Source organism: Musa acuminata, chromosome BXJ1-1, assembly GCF_036884655.1.
Source record: "Musa acuminata AAA Group cultivar baxijiao chromosome BXJ1-1, Cavendish_Baxijiao_AAA, whole genome shotgun sequence".
Lineage (NCBI taxonomy): Eukaryota > Viridiplantae > Streptophyta > Magnoliopsida > Zingiberales > Musaceae > Musa > Musa acuminata.
This window is the reverse complement of record NC_088327.1, coordinates 13,785,755-13,804,160: the sequence shown is the minus strand read 5'-3', so window position 1 is coordinate 13,804,160 and position 18,406 is coordinate 13,785,755. Positions and strand designations below refer to the sequence as shown.

At 36.6% G+C, this 18,406-nt stretch overlaps 1 protein-coding gene across 4 annotated transcripts; it reads left to right on the top strand.

Moving 5' to 3' along the window:
- Positions 1-612: 612 nt before the first annotated feature.
- On the top strand, positions 613-17,273 carry LOC135675189 (endo-1,4-beta-xylanase 2-like). Of its 4 annotated transcripts, XM_065185475.1 has the most exons (13): positions 808-864; positions 943-1,008; positions 1,461-1,739; positions 2,277-2,641; positions 2,734-2,875; positions 7,464-7,825; positions 7,897-8,038; positions 8,826-9,175; positions 9,299-9,476; positions 13,465-13,829; positions 13,920-14,079; positions 15,225-15,758; positions 15,899-17,273. In XM_065185475.1, the coding sequence occupies exons 4-13, from the start codon at positions 2,316-2,318 to the stop codon at positions 17,012-17,014; spliced, it is 3,675 nt and encodes a 1,224-aa protein (XP_065041547.1). In that variant the 5' UTR covers positions 808-864; positions 943-1,008; positions 1,461-1,739; positions 2,277-2,315; the 3' UTR covers positions 17,015-17,273. The 4 variants fall into 4 exon arrangements, with proteins under 4 accessions (XP_065041542.1, XP_065041537.1, XP_065041551.1 ...); XM_065185470.1 differs by lacking the exon at positions 1,461-1,739 and having other exon boundaries at positions 613-864; positions 946-1,008; XM_065185465.1 differs by lacking the exon at positions 1,461-1,739 and having other exon boundaries at positions 613-864.
- Positions 17,274-18,406: the final 1,133 nt, after the last annotated feature.

Below are 18,406 nucleotides of genomic sequence, written 5' to 3'. Positions count from 1 at the left end.
TGATTCGCTCATTAGTGTGTCTCTGTATGTTATTAGACATAAACCATGCGACTGCTAAGCAGCTTCCATCTATTAAGTGTGGGACATGGTACTTTTAAATAGTACCATCACAAGAAATAGAAGTTTCATCTGCCTCTCTCTTTCTCTCTCTCTCTCTCTCTATATATATATATATATATATATATATATATATATATATACATTTTCAAATTTTCAAATATCATATTTGGCCCACCAACATCATATGTCCCTCCGTGTATTTAGATCATTCATATATTCCACTCCAATATATTCTAATTAATTGATATGAATAATAACTACCTAAAATATTCTTATTATTCTCATCTTCGTTGCATTAGGCGCAACGATTAACGTCAGTTAAAATTTCCAATTTACAAACATTGATACAAATATTAACGATATTTTAGAAGTTTTATATGTTTAATACGCTCTTTTGATCTAAGTTAGGCAACGTTGAGGCAAACTTCGGTTATATGCTGTATCAAAATTTGCAAGGGTAAATATGCGATTATCAAATTTTAATAAGGACATGTAAATAGATAAATGAATATATAAATAAATATAATTGATCGAGAAAACCCCCGCCTCAAGGAAAGGCTTCGCTCGTGGTGGATCGCTCCCCTTCTTGTAGTCGAAGCAATTCCCGGAAAGCGAAAGCGAAAGCGAAACCGAGTGTTCTTCCTATCGCATGTTGAGAATGAAACCAGGTTGGGGAGCTCACATATATGTCATATTTGACATCTTAGTGTGATTACTACGATGTGCCTCTCCGCCTTCTGTCTGCGACCGCCGAGACGATCCCCCTCGAAGCCCTTGCCCCAGTCTCCACCAAACCACCCCACGGTACAATTCCCCTTCTTCCGTGGCTTTTGTTTTTCGCCCCTTTTCTTTGTTCATGCCGATCAATATTTCCTTCTGTAGAAGACGGAAGTACCGGCAGTAGATCTACCACGCAGTGGCAGCGATCGAGACGCCGACGGCACTCAGGTGTTGTGTAGTTAGTCGATTTAAAAAAAAAAACGAATTTTGGATTATTTTAATCGTTGTTTTTCTCTAGTTATGATCTGAGTTTTTTTGCCTCTCTTAAAGTTCATTTCTTTCCTTGTAGTTTATAATGCTGTTTGAGCGTACAATTTTGATTGATAAATAATCAAGAATTTGATGTCACACAACATTTTGTTTTCTTTTACGAGGAAAAGTATCTGAATTCAAAATTGTATTAAGAGTAGGTTTGGTAATTTGGAATGTCAATAAGGTTTACATCATTCTGGTTCTTTTATCAAACCCAGGATGACCTTAGCATGACAATGTCAGCTATAAGTTTCTTGACCAGTAAGTTTTAGTTCTGCATCCTTTGCCCTACTTCCCTACATAGTTATAGCGCTAACCTTGGTTCCTTTGAGCGCCTAGCACCTTTGACAAAACTCTTTTTTGTATAGTGGATGTCGATCGTATGGAGAGACAACAGCTGGTATAAACATCATGCCAGAGGTACTTCGGGCAGTATGATTATGTTAAGAATCAGCTCTCATTTCCACTATGGGATCCAGCTTTTGTTGACAACATGGTGGATGTCTCAGGAATGAATCTATCTTTATTGCTAGTGTCGGTCAGTGCAATGTGACATGACGTGGTTGTTTGGCCAGAGTGGGATCTATTCTTACACCCACATTAACAACAATGAGGATTTCCTGCTATTGGAAACTAAGAGTTAGCAGGTGGTCCACAATGCACCCATTGGCAACTGCAGCATGAATGGCTCTCAGATATGATATTGTTGTGTGTTATCATTTTTTAATTTCTTTTTTGTAATTATTGTCTTTCTTTATATCTCCATTTTTAAGAACTAGAGATCACTTCTCTGACAGCTTTGCAAGGTTGATCTGATTTTTTTTCCTCACTTAGAATTTCTTCATTTCTTTTATTGTTTATACTTTAGATAGTGCTTCTGTCACAATATCTTGATTTCATATAACAGAAACAAACACATATTTGCATTTAAAATTATATTTGATAATTAGGAAAAAATTGCAGCATTTTAGACACTTGTAAAATATCCAAGGTAGAGATCCTAGTGAGTACAAACTGTAGCAAGAATCAAAGGAAGCAGTGTAATTGATGAATGCCCTTTCTGGGCCTCTGGGTTTCATCTATGGGGTTTAGTGCATTTCCATCTTGTTCAAGAATGTTTACACTTACTGGCTCTTTAATCTATGTGTGGATTAATTTTTTTGATTAGCAAGTTTTTCTGGCAGGGGGCCAGAGTGGTTGTTAGTACACAGGCTGGTTACCCAATGAACATTATCTCAAACCATGACTTCTCCAATGGGCTTGAGTCTTGGCATCCCAATTGTTGCCATGCTTATGTGGCCTCAGCAATTTCTGGTTTCCTGAATGGAGTGAGGCCGAGCTCGGGTGGAAATTATGCTGTGGTTACACATAGGAATGAAAGTTGGCAAGGCCTGGAGCAAGACATCACTGAGAAGGTCACTGTCAGTGTAAAATATACTGTTACAGCATGTGTTGGTGTTTATGGGGATCTTCATGGACCGGCTGGAGTTCAAGCAACGTTGAAGTTGGAGAATTCAGATTCTTCGATTAGCTATATGTTCATTGAGAGGTAATGTGATTCAAACGATATTAAGAACATAGCACTTTGTTTATCAGTTTCTCTTTTCCAAGGATTCTATAGACCACATTTGTCTGTTTCAGGATCTTGGTCTCTAAAGATTGCTGGGAGATGTTGGAAGGTTCCTTCTCACTGGCAAGCATGCCAAGACGAGTAGTGTTTTATTTGGAAGGACCTCCTCCTGGTGTGGACCTGCTCATAGATTCTGTGGTCGTCTCCTCTGAGGTATGCACAATCTTTCCCTACATGAAAAGATGTATTTACTGGAACTGGCCTGTCCTGATTCTCATCTCGGGGCTTATTCATCTTGCTTTTTTCTTTATCTAATTATGACCTACTAGATCCAGTAACTTTCTGCTTCAAATGGTTTAGCATCATATCTGCAATTTCATACATGGGTAAACATTATGGGAGGTATGATGACTTTGTCATTTGCAGTACATACTTTTAGCTGTAAAAGGATTATTTGTGAGGCATCTCTTAGACTGAGTAGAAATGCTTGAGGGCAACATGTACTCGGATGCATATTGTATTCTGAATGCTAATTGATATTGGGCAACAGGCAAAATTTACAAAGTTATGATGCTACATATTGTCTGCTGTTACATGAAAATGATGTAGGATTTTGATTTTGTCAACCTTCATAATCCTCTCTTTTTTATTTTATTTGCAAAGCAAAATTAACTGTGTCTTCAATCAGTGAATAGAACTAAATTGTGATTTGTTAGACACTTATTGAGATGTAAAAAGATAATTGTTAGGGATACGAATCAAGCTGCTAATTGATAGCCAACCATACTAAACAAGGGGTCAGGCTGTTCTCTGGAAATAGTGTTTTTCCTACTGACTTGATTTCTATTTTGTGCTCTGATGAGCAGGCAGTTATTTTTAATGTTTTGCCATGATTACAAAATTTGTTTCTTTGCAGAAGAATACACTGAATAGAAGTTTTGATATCGTTATCTGATGCAGATCACTAATGAAGCATACTATCTCCAGTCCATCCTTGTAGGATTAGCTTTGTAGAATAATTCTTATTTCTTACTAATAATGCCAATAGAGTTACACATCTAGTGAAAGCAAGACCTAAGAATTTAATTCAAATTTCTTGATAGGTTTCTGATATACATTTCCCTAAAATGTGTGGAAGATATTGCTTCCAGTCTTGGTTTTGCTCCTTTGATTGAGGTGACCAAGATCAAAGTTGTGGAAATAGTATCTCTGTTCCTAGAGTTAAGGCGGCATACATTGACCCTCCTTGGATCCTACATTTTTGGGAGCAATGTGCACTTGTCACTTTCTTCTACATTGCATCTGGTCCTGCTACACCATTTAAATTATTCTGCATCATAATCGCCTCGGTGAAAGTCCTTAATATCTTCTACCTAAACCATGTTCTGGTCTTTGTTTTTATTGGCTCACAGTAGGAGGCCTTATCTCATTATAGATGCTCCATTTCAGTCAAAATTTTAGGACCATCCAACATGTCTTCAAGTGTTTGGATCATGTAGCCAATAAATGACCTATAGTACTACAATAGTCTCAGTTATTTTGCAATTATTGTTGACTGGTGGCCTGTAAATACAAGAAACTTATTTCTTGTCCATATTAATTTTTTTCTATTTCTAAATCTACTCGATTCTTTGGTTTCCTTTCCGTTCTTCCATACCATTTAGTTCCTGTTTCTGCCTCAACTATAATAAGTGAAAGCAACCTTAAATTTTGTAGTGGTAACTGGTAAAAGTGGTTATTGGAGGTGGTCTTGGTGGGATTCAACATGGCCTAGACTAGAGATGGAGATGGTGATAATGGCCTTGTTTCCAGTGGCATGATGATTCACAAATTTTGACAAGTTAAGATGACTCTTTCCCCTTTTTCACTTCTTTTTCATCCTCTGAGCACAGTGGCTGATGGGGTTGGATACAGGAGATTGCAGATACAGTAATAGGGTGTGTTATGTTGCAGTGTCTTAAAATGGAGTCAGGATAGAAACCTTCAGTTTTATGGTGTGTTTGAAATGAAATTTACTGCTCAAGAGAGAATGGCTGAAGGTGAGTATAGAACTCTACCCTGATTGTTCTAACAGGACTATGGAAGAAATGGTTGAATATACATCACTTTCTTAACACTTAAATACTTGTTTTACTGGTTCCATCCCTGCTTAAACTGTGGTAAGACAATGACTTAAACAAGTACCATTAAAAACCTCTTTTGCATGTATAAATATTAATGTTTTGAAGGATGGCCATGATCTCTAAGTGGTAAAGCTATCCTACAGCACATATGTGGTGCAGTACATATTAAAATATGTTCAAAAGATTTAATCAATGTGTAAATAAAAATTTCTAAACATAAATAGACAATATATGTTACAGTCAAGAACTTAGGGAATAATAATTGTAAAGTTTTTGAAGTAATGAGTTGTAAGATGCATGTAAAGGTGCATATAATTAGTTATAGAACATTATATTTGGCCATGTTTCTACTATTAAAATGGTATTGTATGACATTTAAAACATAATTTCCCAACTATCTAGGGTTGGCTATTTTCATATACATGGTGGTTAACATAAATTAACAATGTTTCGAATGCCTACAATTAGGATGACACGATGGATTCCAGTAATGGTAAGAGTCAAGGTTTTCAATTTCAACTTTCAAGTATTGAACCCATGCCAACCCTTGACCAGACTGATGTTGGTTTGGTCCATTCCAGTGTATGGACACATAGTATGCTGGCGTGTACTGGTTTACCATTTCACTGTGGGAGGAAGGAAGAAAAAGAAAACAGAAGGAAGAAAGGAGGAACAAGGAGGAGGGGAAGTACCAGTTCAGCGTTGTTGTGATTCTCAGTGTGACTCTCAGTGTTGTTGTGATTCCTGAGTGACTGCAAAACGTGTGGACCTAGGTCTTATTAAAAGAAAAAAAAATCAAACAGCATCTCCTGAAAAGGAGCAGTTCATGTTCTGGTTCATGCCCAAACAGGTAATATTGGTCAGTATCGACTGATTTGGGCTCTCAAATAGTTGGGACTTATGAGTTTGTTGTTGATGTTGTTGTTGTATCGACTGATCCGGGCAAAATAGTAAACCTTGGTAGGAGTTTTCTTTCTTTTTGGGGAGCATATAAATGCACTTGAAAAAACGATCAAATGCCCTTAATGTAATGCATATCTAATGAGAACAATTTTGTGCTAAATAGAATATATTTTGTATTGTCATGCAATGTAGTGCAATTCAGAAGCTTTTGCTGAAGTTTTTCAGTCTCTAATTCAAGGGATAGCTGCCAATCCTTGCATCAATACAGACCTACCATTACTAATCTGACTAGAAGAGTTACTGGTTTAGGTGTTTGGGTTTTTCTCTTTATTTGATTAGGAAATTAAGTGTAGGCTTCCTAAATCTTTTGCCATATTGTCAGTTTGGTCCTGTAACAAGCCTGTCAAATCTGATGCCGATAGAGATTAGTCTGACTGAATAAGTTTATAAGTCTGCACTGTACATGACAACCAAAATAAGCTGATACATTAATGTGAGTACTAAAAGTCTTTTGATTAAACTAAGCAAGTGGATTGTCATTTCATCCGGACCGGTATGAAATGAGTGGTATGCACCTGTCCAAGTGTGAACCAATACGCTGACTGTCCCTGTTTTTATTGGTCCGATTTGGCCAACAAAAAAAGAAAAAAAAATTTCCCTAGTTCAGGGCTCATGTTTGCAAGTCTCTTCCCCATGCTTGCACCCACAAGCCACTATTGTTGACTGTTGTCTGCCATCGATTTCGGAGATTTCAGGAGAACACTGCTGCTATATCACCCGTTGCCCGTCACAGCATCATCAGATGTTGATTTAGATATGCTTCCTCCTCTTCTTCCTCCTTTTCCTCCATTGCCACGTCCTTCCTTTTTCATCCTACTTCTTCCTCCTCCCCTTTCTCCACTATCTCCTCTTCTTCCTCCTTCCTCCTTCCTCCTTTTCTTCCTCCACCGCCATTTGTTCGTTCATCTTCTCCTTCTTCCTCTTTAAGCCTTCAAAATATACCGGCATACCATGTATTAGTACATAGGTACCAACCCAGTCCGGCCATGGACCGATATGCAGTACCAGATGGCACACCTAATAAAATCTCATGTTTGATTATGTTACAAGAAAGCACTTTTTTGCAAAACCATAAATATATACAAAAATAGATTGTCATAGCTCTTCTGGTTAAATGTTATTCTCGGAATTACTATCCGATGAATCCTTATAGTTTAAGTAATTATTCTCCCTTACTAAGAAATGTATTTGTTATTGGACATCCTATATATTCTCATTGATAGAAATCAAGCTCATTCCATAAGCTATTAAATGTAGAATATCATATTTTTCATGGAACACTCATCTAATGATCAAAATAAGCATAGCTAATCCTAGTACAGTTTAGAAGACATGCAAAGAATGTCACATTGATATTGTGGTATACCTGATTGTTAAGCAACACCATTTTATAGTCATCATAAACAACTAACAGTTGTATTGGATCTAGTATCTTGACTGTGACAAAATGCAAGAAAAATAAAACTAGGATCTCAGTTCTTCCTTGATGACACAAAATTATTTTTTACTCTCAAAGGAAACATGATCTGATAGCAGCAACATTTGCAACAAGAGTAGATTAGCTGCTGGGGAACATCTATAATATGGTAATGATATTTCTTTAACTCTTAATACAAAGTATGGAACGACACCCACACATGCAAGTAGATGTAATTGTTGATAATATTAAGATGCAATCAATTGTGAGTTCTTCTGAATCGTGATTTTTCTAGCAGAGGATGGAAATGATGGTCAATACACAGAATCATGTAATAAACATCATCTCAAACCATGACTTCTCTTGTGGGCTGGAACCTTGGGTTCCCAATTGTTGCCATGCTTATGTTGCCTCAAAAGAGTCTGGTTTTCTGAATGGAGTAAAGCCAAACTCAGGGGAAAACTATGCTGTAGTCACACAAAGGAGCGAATGCTGGCAAGGTTTGGAGCAGGACATCACTGCAAAAGTCACTTTTGGTGCAAAACATGATGTCTCAGCATATATTGGAGTATATGGGGTTCTTCATGAACCGGCTGAAGTCAAAGCAACACTGAAGTTCGAGAATTCAGATTCTTCTACTGGCTACCTGTCTATTGGGAGGTATTAAGAACCTTGATCTTTGTTATTGATCTTCGTTTAAAAGTTCTTTTTTGTGACCTTCAGCTTTTCAGTGCCTTCGTTTCTAAAGGATGCTGGCAGAAGTTGGAAGGTTCCTTTTCACTGACTAGCATGCCAAGACGAGTAGTATTTTATTTGGAAGGGCCTAATCCTGGCATGGATCTGCTTATAGATTCTGTCACTATATCTTGTGATGTATGTGCATTTGATCTAGTCAATGGAATTATCTAATTGCTTACTGCAAATTCTTTAATATCATGCTACAAACAAATTCATAACCATACAATTATGTTTTTGATAGTTCTGACACTTTACTTGCATTAACCATAAAACATATGTTTTTGGAAGCATAATGATTTAACCAGGCACTTTTATGCAATGTGAAATTAGATAGCACCATCTGTTGCATAGTAGGATGCTTTATATTGTCATGTTCATTTGTGCAACTTAAATGTGGTAAGGATGCACAAGCTTCGGATGATTGATGGTTAAAACATACTTAAACCTACATGATTGTTGGACTTGATGCTTTGCTTTTCTTCCTTCATCTAATTTTCTTGTTTAATATTTTATTTTTCATATTTTGAATGTTAAGTTTAAGAACATTAGGAGAATACAATACTAATTTAAGAGCATGAATAGAACACTTTCTATTTGTTCAACACATACCATATAAATTCACAGTAATAAAAGAAACAACCTTTATGGAACCAATGAAGCCAAAAACACGAGTGTGGATATTTAAGATTCTTTTCTTTTTATTTTTGGCAAGTAGGACATGTTAGGATTCGATAATTATCCTCACACCATGTCTTCTCCCTTTTTCTTTATATGTATCCATAACAAGTAGAAATGTATGCTAATACATACATCAGTTACATACTATCAACTTTTTCATTATGGTATGCCATGACCACAATCTCATCTTTTCCTAATCCTCTCTTTTTTTAACGGTGACCTGTTTTGCATCTTCTATTGATAGGATACGGAGGTTTGTCGTGCTACCAGTGTGGATGAGAATATAGTACGAAATCCTCAGTTTGAAGATGGATTAAGTGATTGGTCTGGAAGAGGATGCAAGATTTTCTTGCACAATTCTCTTGTGAATGGGAAAATACTTCCAGTCAAGGGAAGGTATTTTGTTTCAGCAACTGAAAGGAATCAAACCTGGAATGGGATTGAACAAGAAATAACAGGCAGGGTAAGCAGGAAGCTTGCATATGAAGTTACTGCTGTAGTTCGGACATTCGGAAATGCCAATAATGCTGATGTTCGAGCAACGTTGTGGGCTCAATCACCAAATGGTCGGGAACAATATATCGGCATCGCCAAGTAAGATATCACTTTGTTATAACTCATCATTGACATACTTATTGTTGCCATAAGATTAAATTTGACTAATTTACATTCAAGGAAATTACATTAGTGGCCTAAGCGCTATTCTTACTTGAAAAGAATTCAGGCATCAGACAAGGAATGGGTGAAGTTGCAGGGAAAATTCCTCCTAAATGGTGTTGCTTCAAGAGCCATTATATTTATAGAAGGGCCACCACCGGGTACTGATATCCTTGTTGATAGTTTCTTAGTAAGACGGGCAATGAAAGCTGCAGCTTCAGTTCCACCAAGTGATGAGGTCAGTATAGCTAAAATCTTCCCATAAATATTGATCTATGAGATGTCTATTAATGATACTGTTTAGTTTAATGAACAGAGAAGCTGCAAGCATAGGTTACAAAATTGGTAATATTAGGATTGTTTAGGGATGATATGGCCAAGATCTATTTGATCAATCGGATTGGATCGGTGAAATAAAAGAAAACTATTTTATGCTACAAGAATCTTTCTTTTTTGAAAGAAGAAACTTTTTTGCATTGATGGAATGAGTAAAGAAAATTATATTAACAAATTCTTTTGCCTTCATAATAGTTAAAATAATAAACTTTCAAAAAAGATGAGTACATAACTGTCTGCAATACAAAAGAGTTAAAGCTGCTCCACATATAGTTCTGATTATTTTGAATATAGCGATGGTTCCCATTATAATCCCAGGGCTTCTGTAATCACCATATCGGAGAAGTATTAAATAATACAAAGACAATTAAAAAGTCTTTAATTAAGTGAGTGCTCATGGAATCTGAGACATGGCAAATGCCACATCTTCTCTCTCTAATATGGTATCTCCTTAAGGTTAAGGCTTATTCTTTGTCTCTTCTTTGTTCTACTAATGTTGGACAACAAATATTGCAACAGTGGTGGAAGATGACAAATATGATGTTTGTAGTGAATAGTAAAAACAATAGCAGCAATATCTCCTTTAATTCACACCTACAGTAGCAATGTCTTCTTCTGTTGCTCCACTCATCTTTTTTTTTCCCCTTCTTTTGAAGTTGTCAAATGGCGTATAGGTGGCCAACTTTGGCTGAGTTTAGTCAACTCAAGTGATTTTTGATCAATTTTCAATATCATATCAGAATTGGTGGACACCATGAGCTATGGTTGCAAGAATATATGGTGAATGATTTAAGTTCCATTTGATGTAATATTGCCAATACTTGCAAGATGAGCTCTTGGGCTTCTGAAAATAATTCATGACAAATTATTGCATGGAACTCTCCATATTTTGGTTCAATGACCTTTTACAGTCTTTAAAACCTTAAGAACACATGAAACCTAGAGATGCTTTTCTGTATTTTCATTTAAGTAATAACCAATGGTTGGAATTTTCATTTGTCTCTTTGTGCAACACTGAAGAAAGGAAATTTGATGTTGACCAGACAGAATGTGGAAGTCTGATTTATGCAGGCTAATATAAATCAAATTCTGGATGAAGCTACTTGCTTAAAAATATATGTAGCACTTTTTTGTTATAAAATGATTAAGACTTTGATCCTTCCAGTCTTTTATTGTGCTAAAGCCACAGCCAAGTACATACCGTAGTTACGATTGCATATTTATTTGACAAAAATGTTTTGATGTACGTGTGATTAGCTTCAGCTGACTGAAAAATAGGTTGTATTGTAAATTTAAGTGTCACTAACCTTTGTTTTCGAACATACCTTAAGCCTATATTCATTTTACTGAAAGACAAAATACTGCAACTATGCCTATGGGTGTCTTAGCCATTCACCACTGGTTTATAGGGAATAAGAAAGGAGCTAATACAGTAATATAAATTGTTCCAGTCTGTTAAAGATGACTCTAGAGCTGTTTGATACTCAAGTTCACTGCAAACAAGTGCAACAACAGGATCAACAGCAAAAATCAGCATTGATGTCCTGACTATTTTGTCTTTTCGCCCTGTGACACTGTGCTTCAATCTTCCTCATACTAAACAGTTTCATCCTGTGACCCCTGTCAGTTTCCTTCCTCGAGTGCTTCTGAAATAAAACTAGATGGAATGGTCTAATGTCATCTAGAGTCGCACATACATAATCTATCATGAGGCCCAAGTCATCATTATAAAACTCCATATCAAATGGGTCTATCTTGGGTTCTATCAAAGTGGTTAGTGACAGGCCACTCATTGCTATTTTCTTTTTTTATAGTATGAACCCTCCAAATTATAGCCAACACTCAACTGCAAAAGGACAATTAATCAGTTATATTAAGGTAAACCCATTTGATTGAGGTGAAGAAATGACAAATTTTAGTTCTGAATTATGTTACTAGGAGTCATGTTATATTGTGAAATGGTGGTTTCTCACTAGACTAGTCAACATGACATACATAAATAAGTTGACATATATGAATAAGTAATTAATCACAAATTAATAGGAACTATCCTGTAATCAACTAATCATTTTAAAATGACATTGGTTGCGCTTTGAGTAGTTTGTATCTAGTCTTATTATTACATTGTAAACATATTTCAACGGCTCATCATGGGTCGTAAAGTTGTAAATATATTGGTATATAGAATTGAGATACTATCCATAGTGACAATGATATCAACTGTTGCATCACAGAATTTGGAGGATAATATGTGTTTTCCTATGGTCTTCCAATTTAATGAGCTAGTATAAGGGAGCTAGCCCGTTCAGTGAACATGGCTTTCAGTCTTATCATTTTTTACTAGATAGACTTAAAGAAGATAAAGTGGGTGACAGTTCAAGTGAGACTGGTTATTGGAATTCTCCCTATGTAAAACTATGCATGCATCCAGTGATGATAATAATATCCATAGGAACATGGCTTCCAGTAAATGAGAGATGCTCTATTTTTCCTCATAATTGGGTATGGCCGGTCACCTTCATCATGAGGTCTATACAGTGGATTGTACATAAAAGCCAAAAAATGTAGGCTCTATTCTCCATCAATTTTTCATCAATCTTTTTATAGTTTGTTACATTGTTGCTGACCATTTGTACTACAAAGGAACTGGGTTCAATCTCATCTATCCAAGTTTATTAGATTCTAGAAGTACCATGTAAGGAATAAAATTTTGGATATCAGATCCATACTAGTTGATGGCTGGACTGGTATTGGTTCAGTCGATGTCGATGTATCGGTAGACACATGGCACACTGTATATGCAGACACACAGCACACCGACATGTACCAAGGTACTATGCTGCTAAGGGAGGGGGAGGAAGAGGAAGGAGGAAGTAGAAGGGGAAGAAGAAAGAAGGGAGGAGGAGAGGAGGTGGAGGAAGAGGAGGAGAAGAAGATGAGGAATACCTGAAATCGTGGCCCTGGGATTGTGGCGGTGATCGAGTGATACCACAGAAAGGGAAAATAGGCTGCGTTGGGGGAGCCACGGTGGTGGAGCAAAAGTAGAGAGGGAGAATAGGCTCGCAACCTCTCACGATACCTAAGAAGCATGAGTTCAGGTCTTTTAAGGCGAAAAAGGGGTTCAAACTCTTTTAGACAAAAAAGAAAAAAACTGGTCCAGACTCCCCGAAATGAGCTGATCAGTGTCTCAATTGTCAGCTGCTTTTTCTCTCTCCTCGCCTCTCCCGCCCTCTCTCTATCTCTCTCTCACACTTTCTTTCTCTCTTTGACATGTCTCTCTTCCTCATCTTCCACCTCTTGTTCCTCCTGCTCTTCCATTTGGCCGCTGCTTCATCCACCCTATTGTGTCACTGTTGCCGCTTCCTCAATATTGTCACCACTTCCTTTCCCTCTGATACACTTCACTGTCTCCTTCCACCTCGCCAGTTCTCCTTTTCCTCCACTTGTCCCTCCCCTCCTCCCTATTCTCAACCTCTTCCTGGTCTAGACAGTACTGACCCAGACTCACTGGATCAAAATTTTAAACCTTGCTGAGGAAGGTCAGTATTCTCAGCATTATCCCTGATACAATATTGCTTATTCCATGAAGTTTCCTTTTGCTACCGATGATAATTTGAGAATGCTGATATAGCTTGACATGGTATTGACAAAACTAGGGTAGACTATACTACATTTTGTCATGTTATTAAAATTTCATTTATTGTGTTCCTTAATCATGTTTAAAGATATGATGGATGTTAATTTTAGGTTCAACACATGCATCGAGATAAGAGTTTAACATTTACATGGCTGTGATGGTTGACTGTCTAATCATGAGGTTTTGCTTTATCTCAGATGTTACACTATCGATATGAATAAAATACCTGCTGAATATTGTCTTCTATTTTCAGGGTTTCAGAGACAATATTGATTCAAGGAAGGTTGTCAGTACCAATATTATATCAAATCATGATTTTTCCAGAGGACTGCAGTCTTGGTCCCTTAATCTTTGTGATGGGTTTGTTGTATCAGGGGAATTTGGTCCTTTAAAGGGTGTCACTGCAAAAACTGGATCAAATTATGCAGTCCTAACAAATCGATCTGAGAGCTGGCATGCTTTGGAACAGGACATAACGAATAAAGTTTCAACTGGTTTAACCTACAGTGTCTCTGTCATTGTTCGAATTTCGGGAGCTCATCAGGAACCTTCTGCAGTCAAAGCAACACTTAAGCTGGAGCACCTGGACTCCCAACTGAGTTATATATCTGTTGGAAGGTTGCAGCTCTTGTAATTAGAGAATAACTGCTTTCATGTCGATATCAGTTTTTCTTGGTTTTAGAAAGTTGAAAATGGCTATTTCTGCAGGGCTATGGTGTCGAAAGAAAGATGGGAAATGTTAGAAGGCTCATTTTCATTGACTAGCATGCCAAAATGTGTGATTTTTTATCTGGAAGGACCTTCTGCAGGTGTTGACTTGCTGATTGATTCTGTTGTAGTTTCTTGCTCTGATGTGGAACATTGTGAGGTATGAAATTATTGTCTTAGAAGTTAAATCTAACTTCAATCTTTCAAAATGCACTAAACTTTTTGAGATCCATCAACATACTGGTATGTTAGTTTGGTGACTTCATGTGCCTGAGATACTCTTTGAGTATAATCTGTATATTTCATGTCAACTATTCTACAATGAACTTACCTAGTCACTTGTTTTGGAGTATCATGGTTCATCTGTATATTATTGCATCTTGGCTAGGGCCTTTTTTGTTGCTTGTAGTTGGGGATTCCACTGCAATGATTGGTTTGATGTAATTAAAGATGTGACTGCCTGAAGTTATCATCACCCCAAAAGGAGTTAGAAAGGGTTTGAGATACAAATATGCAATCAGTAAATAATTCAATTTTAAGTTGTTATAGCCTCTAAACTTCCACAGTTGAATATAACATCTGTTTCTGCGCTGTTAGTTTGAGGAAAGTTTTCTTCTTTTTTTCCCTGTCAATCTGAACAACTGCAATACCAATCTGCAGCAGTTCAGGACTTCAGGTTACGTATGCCTATTCCTTGACAAGCTTTTTAAGTGACCATTGATCAATGCTTGCACCTAACCACATTTTAGCCTATTCTTAAGACCCTGTGTTTTTTGGTTACAATGTATATGGCCATCTTTGTTCCTCTGTTACCATCAGTATCTTATTCCTCACAGTTCAGCCATTTTTGTTTGTGTTGGTTTCTGTTCTCATCCAACTTGCTTTGATAGGTTAAGCTATCTATCTATTTATCCTTCACTCTGTGGATTCTACTTTTCAGTTTTCATGATTAACTTATGTGAAAAAAGAGAGGATAAATCGTGTGAAAGACAATCACCTCGCCTACTGGTTTAGATGTGATACTTGACATTGCTGTTGTGCATAATGGCAATGCTTAGTTGAAGTTTGTAGGGAATTAGGATTTTAGTTACAGTTCTACGTTAAGGTCCCTTCTCCTGATCTTTACTCTTTATCATTGTATGACTTTGCTTTTCTGGCTTTTGTTTATTCATGATGAAAATTACTTTTGACATTTCTTTTCCATTTGATTTCTAAACAAATCCATTCCTGAAGAAACAGAATTTGCAATAGTTGGGATGATGCAGTATTTAAACAAGATCATATGTTACACACTTGATTTTGCAGGATGTTTCACATGGAGCTAATATAATCAGAAATAGCTCTTTCACTGATGGCCTTAATTGGTGGAATCCTCTTGGCTCGTGTAAGCTGAGCATAGGCACAGTTCCAGAGGAGTTCCTTCCCTTAGCAAAGGATTCTGTCAATCACAATCAACCAATAAGCAGCCATTTTATCCTCACTACAAATCGCACAGAAACCTGGATGGGCCCCTCACAGATAATAACAGACAGGATTAAGTTACACGTAACCTACCAAGTTGCTACTTGGGTACGTTTAGGTTCAGGAGCAACTAGTCCTCATCATGTCAACGTAGCACTTGGTGTAGACAACCAGTGGATCAATGGGGGGCAAGTTGAAGCTAACTCTGACAGATGGAACAAAATTAGAGGATCATTCAGAATTGAAAAAAGACCATCTAAAGTTATAGTTTATGTGCAAGGTCCTCCACCAGGTGTCGATTTGATGCTGTCAGAACTGCAGATATTTCCTGTAAATAGGAAGGCACGATATAAAGTTCTCAAGGAAAAAGCTGATAAGGTATTTTCAGTCATAAGATTTTTTTCCATGATTGCAATTATAAGATAGAAATATTTATATTTCTTTGAAAAGCATAATAATATTATTGTTTCCTAAACCCGTGCTTGTCAAATAATGTTATTTTGCACCTTTTCCTGCAGATACGAAAGCGTGATGTCATCCTTAAATTTTCAGGTTCTGAGAATGAAGGTCTTGTCGGTGCATCTCTGAAGATTAAACAAATTGACAACTGCTTTGCTTTTGGGGGTTGTATCAACAGATCAAACATTGAAAATGAGGACTTTGTTGATTTCTTTTTGAAAAATTTCAATTGGGCTGTGTTTGGGAATGAGCTGAAGTGGTACCATACAGAGTCACAACAAGGAAAATTCAATTACAAAGATGCAGATGAGTTATTAGATTTCTGTCACAAACATGGTAAGCAGACAAGAGGCCACTGCATCTTCTGGGAAGTAGAAGATGCCATCCAGCCATGGGTGCGATCGTTGGACTCTAATGATCTAATGATAGCTGTTCAGAACCGTATCAGAGGGTTACTATCTAGGTACCGAGGCAAGTTTAGGCACTATGATGTGAACAATGAGATGCTCCATGGATCTTTCTATCAAGATAGGCTGGGAAAAGATATCTGGGCATACATGTTTCAAGAAGCCCATCAATTGGATCCTTCTGCCATTCTGTTTGTCAATGATTATAATGTAGAAGATGGATGTGATTCTAAGTCCACTCCCGAAAAGTACATTCAGCAAATCCTTGATTTACAGGAACGAGGTGCACCTATAGGAGGGATTGGTATACAAGGTCATATCAGCCATCCGGTTGGAGAAATTATATGTGATGCACTGGACAAGTTAGCGATACTTGGTCTCCCTATTTGGTTCACCGAATTGGATGTCTCTGCAGAAAACGAATATATTCGAGCTGACGACTTGGAGGTTATTCTTCGAGAAGCCTTCGCGCATCCTGCTGTCAAAGGCATCTTGCTCTGGGGATTCTGGGAATTGTTCACATGCAGGGATCATTCCCATTTGGTGGATGCTGAAGGCAACATAAATGAAGCTGGTAAAAGGTACCTTGCTCTGAGGCAAGAGTGGTTATCTCATGCTGATGGCAACATTGATACGCAGGGTGAATTTAGATTCAGTGGATATCATGGTGCATACACTGTGGACATTGCTACTGCTTCCAAAAGGATATCAAGGTCATTTATCGTTGATAAGGGAGATTCTCCTCTTGTTTTGACCATAGATAAGTAAGTTGTACATCATCACTTTTGATGCTCAAAGATGCATTATTTCAGGAACTTGTAAAAGAAAACACTGCAGAAAGGATTCATAGATGTGTCAGTGGGATTTGTTTGTACGTAGGTGAGCAAATGAAGGCTTGTTGGTTTGTTGAAAAATAAAACGAGACCTGCAGAAAAATGATGCAAGATTCTGTCTTGCCTTGACATTTACATTCATGATACATGTATATATATATTCTTCACCATCATTATAACTTTGGTTTGTTTCATTTAAGGCCTCAAAGTTATGGATGATTAGAGTTCTTGTTTCTGCTCTACTGGACAATGAGAAAGTAATTTGTCCGGAGTTAAATCTGGAACACTTTGTCGTCAATGAGTTATTGCAAGCAAAATTTGTGTGGTGTGTCAATCCCTTGGAGACGATTGAATAGGTCTTAATCTTTCCAAATCTATGATAGGGTATAGTCCAATTCATTCCTTTGATCTCATAGCATTGTCAACCTATTAGTTCTGACTGTAGTGGTTATACTCCATCTAATTATAGATTATTTTTTGTAATTAGTTATCTTTTTAATATTTTGATTCTTATATTTTAAAAAATTATATTGACATCCTTATGATTATGAATATATTGTACGTGTTTTCATATATAAAAATAATAATAAAATAAAAAATAAAAAGATAATTTTACTATCTTCATCATTCAAAGAATATTAATTTCACAAAAGGATAATTTTTCTTGCCTTCGACGCCCTTCGACGTCGTCCCCAGCTTCGTTATTTTCTTGAATGGCCTAAAGACAAGGACAAATGTGACAAATACAAGGACGAGGATGAGAATAACAAAATTGGAGGGGAGGACAAAGTTAAAAGCTTTCACAAAATTATTCTTTTATGAAATTAATATCCTTTGGATATCTTTTTATCCCTTTTAAAACAAAATTTCTGTATTCCATCAATAGAGTTGATGACGTGAGAAAAAACAAAGTTAAATATTTCACTTTTGTAACTACAATCATATTAATATAACCTTTTAAAATATCGAAATCGAGATACTAAATATAATTAACTACATATGATAATATATAATTAGCTCGGAAAAAAAATCTAAATTGGTTTTACACTGTAGACCCGTCTTAGGTTTTTTCTGTGTAATACGATTGGTAATTTGATTTCTTGGGAAGTTGATGAATCATATGGAGGTTAAAATTAAAACAAAACTGGTCTAATGAAAGACAAATTGGCAATGCTTGTGAATCAAATTAAGAAAGTATTAGTCGTGCTTCTAAATGATGTATGGTATGTTTAGCTTGCAGATAACATCAAGGACAAAGACAAAGAGCATGCTATCGTTAATCATTTAACATTTTGTTTTGCCTATCAATAATAGCTTTTTTTGAGCG